The sequence below is a fragment of the Drosophila erecta genome, unplaced genomic scaffold (assembly GCF_003286155.1).
Source record: "Drosophila erecta strain 14021-0224.00,06,07 unplaced genomic scaffold, DereRS2 tig00000092-arrow-pilon, whole genome shotgun sequence".
NCBI classification, from domain to species: Eukaryota; Metazoa; Arthropoda; class Insecta; order Diptera; family Drosophilidae; genus Drosophila; species Drosophila erecta.
In genome coordinates, this window is record NW_020825207.1 from 10661798 (window position 1) to 10671617 (window position 9820).

At 42.1% G+C, this 9820-nt stretch overlaps 3 protein-coding genes across 5 annotated transcripts in view; all 3 read right to left on the bottom strand.

Moving 5' to 3' along the window:
• LOC6548327 overlaps window positions 1-6209 on the bottom strand; it is a 36290-nt gene extending 30081 nt beyond the window's left edge. Inside the window, exons 1-2 of one of the 3 annotated variants that reach the window (XM_001975126.3) lie at window positions 6144-6209; window positions 4845-5097 (exon numbers count right to left, since the gene is read on the bottom strand). The gene's annotated coding sequence lies outside the window, so the exon portion shown is untranslated. The other 2 variants (XM_026980048.1, XM_026980049.1) reach the window with 2 other exon arrangements.
• LOC6548326 (histone-lysine N-methyltransferase, H3 lysine-79 specific) lies at window positions 1565-3106 on the bottom strand. The gene is made up of 3 exons (XM_001975125.3): window positions 2857-3106; window positions 2450-2776; window positions 1565-2294 (listed from the first exon to the last, which is right to left on the bottom strand). Exons 1-3 carry the CDS (start codon window positions 2900-2902, stop codon window positions 1744-1746), a joined length of 924 nt encoding a protein of 307 aa, XP_001975161.1. The 5' UTR covers window positions 2903-3106; the 3' UTR covers window positions 1565-1743.
• LOC6548325 (ribonuclease kappa-B) lies at window positions 3759-4179 on the bottom strand. Its single transcript, XM_001975124.3, has one exon. It carries the CDS (start codon window positions 4117-4119, stop codon window positions 3808-3810), a length of 312 nt encoding a protein of 103 aa, XP_001975160.1. The 5' UTR covers window positions 4120-4179; the 3' UTR covers window positions 3759-3807.
• Window positions 6210-9820: the final 3611 nt, after the last annotated feature.

A 9820-nucleotide genomic window follows, 5' to 3' on the forward strand; every position in this document is an offset into this window, starting at 1 on the left:
GATGCATGGATACACGCCCCAAATAAACCACTAAACCGGTGACACTGCGCCACTCCGCCTCCGCAGCACACTTCCCCATGTCCAAGTAGCTCCGTTGGCTCGATCCACTCCAATCCGTGGCAAGTTGGGGCCGCGAGCCGCTAATTCAAACAAATTGCAGCATAAATGCATTATAAAAGGCAGAGGAGCAGCATCGGGCGACACAGTGTGACAGTAATAATGTCACTGGCAGTCAGAAATGGACGATGGGGAGGGGTTCGGCCAGGGGCCTGATATGGATATGGATATAGGTGGAATAGGGAATACCGAAGCGTGAATGCCAGTGATAAATTAGCTAGCTTCAGCGGGCTGGCCATGTGTGGGCACCGCACAGTGGTGAGCAGGAATAGACGCGGATACATACGTGTATAAAGAGGATAAAATAATATATATCGAATGCATAACTAGTGTTTTCAGCTTAGATTCTTTCCATAAAAAGACCCATCAATCCAAACTTGCAGGCATCAAATTCATTACGACATGTTTAGATATACAATTAGAGCCCATGACGCATTGGAAAACCGCTCCCAAAATCGAGTAGGAATCCCGCTGATTTCAGATCGCTTCATCGGGTCAGTGAACCGCAATGGACCAGAATTTCCGTGCCCCTTGCAGTTAATTGATTGTTCCACTCCATTTGATAAGCTCTCGGCAATTGCTCATTTGTGGCACAATCGCAGCACTCATGGTAATAGTTAATTGCCGCGCCGATCTGGCCCACTGTGCCGCATTGCCACTTGGAAGATGCAACTGCAACGCGGTGGCAGACAAGCAAGTGTTTTGTTGTAGTGGCTGCTGCTGCAGCTAATTTGATTAATGATAAGCCTGGCTTAACTGACGACGATTGTGATTCATTATGTGCGCACAAGCCGGCACACTTAGCACAGCAGATACAAATGCAGATACATCGCTGGTCGGCGGTTCGCGGGGAGAACGCTTTATATCTATCTATCTATCGCTAGCGAATTTTCATTAAATAGATTAGGGGCTGCCAAACCAAGCCGAGGCAGTTCGGAGAAAGAACCTTACTTTATTGCGACGAACAACAAGTGCTCGTTGTTATGCGAACATTTGATCGCTCTTTGATGCAAAATGGAAGCCACAATTGAATTCACTGTAGTACGAGTATGCTATCTACGAGGTACAATTTCGCTGCTTTTGATTACATGCAATGAGCCATTTCCTTTACAGCTCACTGAGTGCCCGACTGACTCTAAATGCATACAACATACGTAAATGGACGGTCCTCGGGCCATCGAGCATTTTGTTATTGCACTTCATTTGGAAACAGAACCCTGGCTATATTGCACTGGAAATGCCTGCATGCGGCAAGTTAAGTAGTCTATAAAGTGGCAGAACACACATATGTAATTAGACTCCGCCATGGATCTGGGTTAGACTTGATTAAAACTTGAGTGCCTCAAGTCCGGCTTAACTAATAAAGATATAGCTTCAAAAATGAAAAGGAACTGGTAACGACTAACCAATCTCATCAATATATGACATTAATACAAAACACCATATTATATTATGCAGAGCTCAGGCCAACAGCAAACAATTTAGATTCTTTATTGAATAGTATATCCTGTGTTTCTGGGGGCCTTTTTCTCAGGGTGTTGATTCGTATTTGCCCGATTAAAGAATATCTTAGCTGTTGTGGTGTTACTGCTGGCAAAGTAACTTGAACTGGAGTATAAGGGCATACTATCCGGCCTTTCTGGCCTTTTCGGCCTCCTTGTCGGCCTTCTCCTTTTCCTTTTCCTTCTCCTTCTGCGCCTTTTCACGTTCCTTGCGCGCCTTTTCGCGGGCTTTCTCGCGCTCCGCCTCCTCCTTCTCGAGCTGCGCCTCCTTCTCTTTCCGCTTCTTCTCGCGCTCCTTGTCCCTTTCGGCCTTGACCTTGGCCTTCTCCTTCCGGATCTTCTCGCGCTCCTTCTCCTGCTCCTCGAGCCGCTTCAGTTCGTCCTTCTCCCACAGCTGGAAGGCCTCGCGCTCCGCGGCCAGGTGCTGCAGCTCATCCAGCTCGGCGTCTGTGATGCCGCCGTCCATGTCGCGCTGCATCAGGTCCACCTCCCTCTCCATGGCCTCCTTGGCCCGCCGGCGCCGCATGCTCAGCTCCCTTGCCTCCACGGCGTCCTGGTGGCGCTCCTCGCGCGCCTCCTTCTCCTCCCGCCGGCGCTCCTCTTCGATCTCGAAATCCTCCATCTCGTCTTCGTTGTACGGATACTCGGGAATGGTCCAGTTTAGACAGAGGATACCTGAGATTAAATGCTACAGTACGCAGAAAAACGCGTGGCCAACGTATGAACAGTTCTATACAACTATACGTTAGTAATACCACTGTATATTTTGATCTATTGTAGTTGCAATTAAAACTGCAAAAATATCTTTGCGATATACGTGCTATTCCTACCTGACGACAAGGCGTAGCCCAATGTTCCCCCAGCGGCCAGGGCACCGGAGATAAGGACGAGGTTATAGCGGCCGTTCTTGGCTGACCAGGCCTTCATAAAGTCGCCCTCGGGCTTTGGGCAGTCACTGAACACCGCGTGCTGACCACCACTGGCAAAGAAGCCCGGCTTGCGCTTCATATCCTTGTCGCCTCCCGGACACTTGGGCGGTGGCTTGGAGGACGTCGGTGGCGGCGGTGTGGCCTTCGCCGCCTTTGGTGGCGCAGGAGGCGTCTTAGCAGCCATTTGATGAGAAACAGTGTTGTGGATCAGCATCTGGCCAAAGCGCACTGCGGGTTTAGGAGGTTTTTATTCTACGTTGAAGCGAGTTCATAATCCAGAACTTTTTCCAACCGTGGCTTTTACTTACACCCCCTCTGGAGTCGCTCTTTGGAGGCTGTAAAAAATCGGGACATGGTACTTGCTTCTCACTTCCCTTCTCTTGACCTTTGTGGTCTTGGGAAAACTTTGATTTTCTTAGCCAAGTGTTTGCCTACTAAAATATAAAATTTTTCGGTTCACAAACTTAAAAATCCCAATTTGATGTCAATATCAAATGTTCCTGAATTCAGCCACTTTTCTACAATCGCGTTCTAAGGAACTGTAAAAAATACGTTTTTGTACTTGGGCAATGTTTAAAATTCAGCTTGATCTAGTAAGATAAAAGAACCTATTTTTTTCCAGGTAAAAGTACATCTGCATAAGACATCGTAATAAGTTAGATAAAGGCAACTTAGAATACTTCCCAAGTAATACCAGGTGCCCCCAAATCAGTTAACCCGAGTTCCCGAAAAAATGCAGTGAACCAGTTTTAGCAGACTGCACTTGGTTGGTGATAACAAGCCAGATACACAACGTACAACTAGAAAATCGTGTACGATAATTTACACAACGGTTTTCGTGTAAGACACAAAAGCCCGGTCGATAAGAACAAGATACATAACCCCGGAGTAGAGTACAGTGGAGTAGGGGGCACCAAAGTGACCCAGAATAGCCAGAGCTGGGAGCCCACATTAGCATGTTTTGGAAAGAGAATTTCACGGAAATGTATGATGCCCAAAAAGAACACACCTCGGAGAAGGTGTCACGTGCGCTGTCAAAAATCGGTTGGTGGAGACGAATGCATAATGCAGAGTGCACAGTGCCAGACTCGAAAAGTGGTTTGCCGATAAAGAAGTTAAGGCTAATCGCAGAATGCGGTCAACAAACTGGTTCTTTAGAGCCGAGCCAACAAGTGGGTGGACGTCGCTGAGTGGGTGAAATGCAATTGGAACCATGAAAATATAAAGTTTATTCAGCAACCAATCATAAGCCAAAGAAATCAACGACGGGCTCGCAGTGCCTTGTAGAGTCGCTTCCTCCGCTTGTTATCCCGGCGGATGACCACTATTGCAATGAACACGAATCCCAGATAGACGATGGCGGTTACAAAGCACCGGGTGGACACGTCTTGGTAGGCCTCGTCTGCCTGCTCCTTGAAGCTCTGCATACTGTTGAATTGGTGCGGCAGGGGCAACGACTCCAGGAGCATCAGTGACTGGACGTAGAAGAACATGCCCAGCAGATTCAGCATCAGGAAGGCCCAGGAGCTCATGAACAGGCAGAACAGACAGCACGTGCGACCACAAAACATTTTCAGCTCTTCCCAATTCTATCCGAACTTTGTGCGACAGTGTAGGCGAGTGTTGCTCTGACCGCAACAGGTGCCAAGTTTAAGCCGACTTCGAAAGCGAAACCGAAATCGAGACCGAAATCGGAATCGGAATGTATTGGACCACATACTATAGATGTATCTACATATCTACATACGAGTACTCTCGTACACAAGTACAACCTTGTGCGATTTCAGCGGCATTAGATCAGAGTGGTCGGATTATGGAGTTCACGTACTCGTGCCTCTCGCTTTCGGCAGCGTTGCGATTGGGTTTGTTCAACTCGAAAATGGCTTAGATTCGATCTTAGCCTTTGATGGACAGCTGACGGAGCCAGTCTTCTACATACACGTATATCATTTGCATGCATATGTGAATGATATAGTAGCAGCTCCAGTTGCGGTCACAGTATTAGCTCTTAAAAAGCACGTCAAAAAATATTGTATTGTAAACAAAATTCTGCTTAATATCAAACTTATGCAACACCAAGACCTGCTATATATTTGATATTTCAAGAATAATTCATTACAGTTCATTGGCTGCACTTAGTTCTGCTTATTTATATCACAAGTGATTTTTACAGAACTGAATGTAGGCCATCCCAAGTAGCTGATTCAGTAATCAGCCTCTGAATTGAATTCCCCTTGTGAATCATGCAGAAGATATTGCATTAAAAATAGTCAACCAAATAATTAGCGCAACTTACCGTGTGTGGTTAATGTTCTTAATAAATCCGCAGAGCCACAAAATTTGTGCCGTACTTGCAAAGAAGAAGCAGCAGAAGAATTCACAATAAAGTTTTTTACCAGTTTCTTGAAAGTCCGTTACTAAACATCAAGTTGTTGTGAAAATTCGTAAGTCGTTTTCGCAGTTGCTAAACTTTTTTTACACTCTGTTGTTTTATTAACGTTTCCTTTATTATGTTTGTTTAAGCGAATTGTCGTCAGTTTTTTGGGTTACTAGTCGCGATTAGAGAAATATTAAGAATTGGGAAAATTAATCTTAATTGATATAATATTTTTTATTTTTTTCAGCACATGTTGCAACTTGAGACAAAAGGTCTCAGCTCTAAGTGAGTAAATATGTTTTTCTGGTAACTTAAGCTCCGGATTTCGTACAGCCCCAGAAAATGGGGGTCAAGTCCATTAGGCTAAAACCCGATCCCCAAGCGAAAGACCTTGACATTAGGGCGGTTGCTCACTGAACTTGACTACATCTCAAGTGTCTCGAATTCCCTTTGCGCAAATCAATCAACTTGTCATTATCTGTACTTCTCTTATGAGAACACAGAGAAAAATGAAAATAAGATCACTACCTTTTAATTAAAACAATATTTCGTAATAACATAATACGATAATATAAGATATGTTATTATGACTTTTCGACAAGCTACTGAGTTTTGAACTTAAAGTTTGATTTAGAGAATTTAATTGAATTCTAAAGAACATTTAATTAGGGGAGAATATTTTCCAGTCAAAATATTGTTCTTGGCTGATTATTTTCCCAGTGCTGAGTTTCAGTTACAGTTATATGTTTGTTATTTGTCTCATTTGCTTAGCACATTCTTCGTTGCAATTGCACACACACTCGTTTTTTTTGTAAGCGCAATTATCAGTAAAAACATTTATATAAAAATTGCAATTTCATCGAAAAAAAAAGTGTTGAGCTTTCAGTTTAACTTTTAGCTTGAATTTGTTAGTGTCTTCACAAAATTTTATTTGTGGCTTATGAAAATATAATGTACACACCGATAAGAAAATCGTATATATTTTGCTATATATATATTTTATATCACTTAATATTTGCACATTTCATATACATATTTATTCAGTTTCTCACATTTGTGGTTCGCTTTGAACGTTTGTTGTTAAATTTGAAACAAACAAGCACTTTAAACATAACATGTATAAATGAAATTCGCTTATCGAAAACCGGTATGCAAATCCAAAAATCACTTCAACATATTCAAAACTATTCAATTGTATTTATCGAATTCTTCGTCCACCTTCACTTCGAGTTCTCGACTCCGATGCGACCGCCGCGCTACGAAAACAACGATTGAGCACGAGCTGCCGTGCGCTGCGGCTTAAATAGCTGCATTCTCTCGCCCTCTCGCCAGTGGGTCTCCTCTCCCACAAAAGTGCCGCTCTGAGAGCAACAAGTGGCGGAATGTCTCCATCTCCATCCGGTCTCCATTTCGCTCTTGCTGTTGTGGGTGTTAAATACTGCAGAGAGAGAGAGAGTGAGAGAGATAGAGAGAGAGAGAGAAAGAGAGAGAGAGAGTTCGCGAGAGAGCATCATTGTATATTAAGTGATAGTATAAAATACCACTTCTTTTTTTGGTTTCTTGTTTAGTAAGTAAGTAAGAATGTTAGTTCTTTTTAAAAATTATTTCACGATCTACATTAATTATTGCAATTATGGTTTAAGATTTCCGCTTAATTGCATGCATTGTGAGTGCACTCAGTAATCGCGAATAGGACAGTAAGTACTTTGACCAAGTGGCTTAATCGAATCAGTCACTCAATTTGCTTCGCTTAATGTCATAGTTAAGAGGGCATGTGAAGGACAACTACTGCCCACAGGTGAGCCACCTACTGGAAAACCACCCACTTGAAAAACACCCACCCATTGTTTCGGCTGGATACTTCTGAATGCAGTCCGTTTGGCATTCAAATTTAGTGCAAAGGGCAAAGTGTAGCTGGTGGTCTGTTTTCACTCTTATCTTTCAATGTCAGGTGAAAAACTTCACCACATATACGGCAGCAATTGAAATACATATATAGCTGGAAATCAATAAATTAAGAATATATTATAGATTGATAATATAAAACAATAAAACCAAAAAATAAAACAATATAAAAAGCTATAGTCGAGTTCCCCGACTATCAGATACCCGTTACTCAGCTAGTGGAAGTGCAAACGAGAAAATTAAACATTTTCTGGTATATATAATATAAGTTATAAGATTAAGATAAGTTGAGTTATAGAGTTTAGAACTTCAAACTTAGGACATTTCTTAATTTTTTTTAATTTATACATCATCATCACAACAAAAAAATTAAAAAAAATAGAATGAGTATTCCTGATTCTTAGCAGTGTAATGTCGGTGGTCTATTCATATTCTGCTCTTTAGGCAAACACTTTCCTTAGTTAATGCTACCCACTCGTCGGCCAATTAAAGCCCCACTTTTATGGCGAATTAATCGTGCCCGCTCATTGTCGTATTTAAGCCTTATTAAAAGCAGATCTCTGAGCGATTCTGTTCCAATCAGTACGCTACCGAATTGGCCAAATCCGCTTAATAGCTGGCTCCAAAAGGCCGGCGATTGATGTGGGCTTGAAGCGAACTATCGATTACCAGATTGGGCTAACAAAAGTGGGATTTTCGCATCGCGGATTTCCGCTCCCAAGCTACTACAGTTTCCAAACTACACCCAATCGATCATGAAGTGGCGTCTCAGATCAGAAGAAGGTCATTCGATACCGCCGCCAGGATGGGAAAAGGAAAAGGGAAAAGGGGTTAGCCCCCGAGTCTGCCGATTAGCATGTTAAGGCAACGGTTCGCGGCGGCTGCTTAAGGTCTATAATTAAGCGACATAAACTTGGGTATTAGGCGCTAAATACACAGGGAAACAAAAAAATAAGTAAAGTAAACCGCTCGAGTGGGTGAATGATAAAGGAGGAGGCGGGGAGAAGGAGGCGGAGGTGCGCCTCCTCTCGATTTGCATAACTGTTCGTTTGGGCCCAGAAGTCGGGGGATATGGATATGCCATGGCTCTGGGTTTGGGTTTGGGTTTGGGCCTGGTTATGGGTGTTGGTATTGCTATCGGCATGGGCTGCATTCGAAAAACAGACAGACGGCATATGAAAACGGAGGCAAACACACGCACACACCTGAATTTACCTGGCCACTGCACCTGTCCACATAAGCGACCTCATCGTTGGGCTTTCATTTGCTGCTAAGAAAGGGTAAATAGCGCGCGTTACTACTTATCCCCGCAAAGTAGCAGTACTATGAAACAAAGCATTACCCATAAATAGTTCTTACTTGCTGAAAAGTAGTGACTTCTTGCTTATATTAATGGAAATGCAATAGGGATGCACTATACGGTGTAAGAATATCTATTAACTACTTAATGGAAATATACTCCTCTTTTAAATAGAGTTGTGTTATTATTAAATGGCTGGAAAATTCAAAAATAATTTAAATGTGGAAGCGTCAGAGCATTTGAGGTTCGGCAGTTGCCGCGTCAAGTTTTACTTTCTTCATTCCGTTTTCCCCCCGTAAAAACACAAAAGAATTTCCATCAATAATGTCAATAGTGGTGCTGCAACAACAACATTAACACCGCCATAACAACAAAAGCAATGGCAACAACACCAAGACACTCCTCTTGGCTGTTGCCTTCGGATTCTTCTACCTCTTCTGCGGCCAAAGACGAATTATGGCCATTAAAGCTGCTTGGGGTTTTAAGTTATTAGGCAACTTGAATTTCAAACTGCACTTGACAAACGCACAAATAAAGAAAAACAATCTCGAATGCGCAGTCAGTCACACAACTGCAGTGGATTTAATCAGTTAATAATCTAGGCTTAAAACTTGATTTAATCAAATAGGGGAGCAATCTTCCACAGTGCTTAAAATTGGATTTAAGGTCAGTGTTCAGCGAAGTCCATTCTATCACCCACAAACATAGATATTCCACCCACTTGCTCACCTGTTGAATTTTAGGGGAGCATTTAACCCCTTTAAATCACCGATACCCCAATGCTGTGTTTATGCATTGCTCATACGTCATTAACTTCAGTGACTTTGATCTATATTTATTGAGTCTCTGGCCTTTTTCTATGGAAATGCTGCGAAGGGCAATCGATAAAATAAGGTAGAGTTGGATTGACTGATAATAAGCCTTAAACTGCTCATGCGATATGATATGATAATATATATGACAATATATTTCTGAAAGAGGTTCTTCAGATTACCATAAAACCTGGCAATCATTATTTCTCTCTAGATTTCCCTCTATTTGTTTTCCATCTGAAGCTGACTTAAGTTTTTCTTACCTTTATCAGCTATCCGCAAATATTAATTAATGTTTAGTATTTGAATTATTACACCATTTTATTTTTAATTTAAAGTAAATTACATAAAACATAAAATATACATGTACGTCCCATTTCCTAACATACGCCATCTGTTGGCTATGAAAACTGAGCAGACCCTCTATTAGATGGCGCCACTCAGCCGAGCTTGTCTCTAAGCGGAGACAACCAAAAAGCTTGTTTTTAGACAAAGTTTAATTCAAACCCATTTCATTTTAAATCGAGTACTACAAGAATATTAAATTGGAATATGTTGTAGTTTATTAAATATTATTGCTAATGATGCTATTTAACGTGTACCAAAATCCATAGGCAGGATCGTTAAAAGCTGCTTTCCTCTTTTTAACCAGCCCGCTTCATCTTGACCATTACCATGGCAATAACCATTTCACAACCGACCGCCTTGATGCAGTCATCCCATAAATACACCACTTACTACCAATTTCTGTTGGGGAAAAAAACAAGAAGGCGACAAAATGGCCAGCAGTCCGAGGAGTAGAAACTGTCATTGGTTTGCAGTCAGTTGGGATTGCTAAATGAAAATTGGACTCGGAATACACGAGGAAAAATATTTCA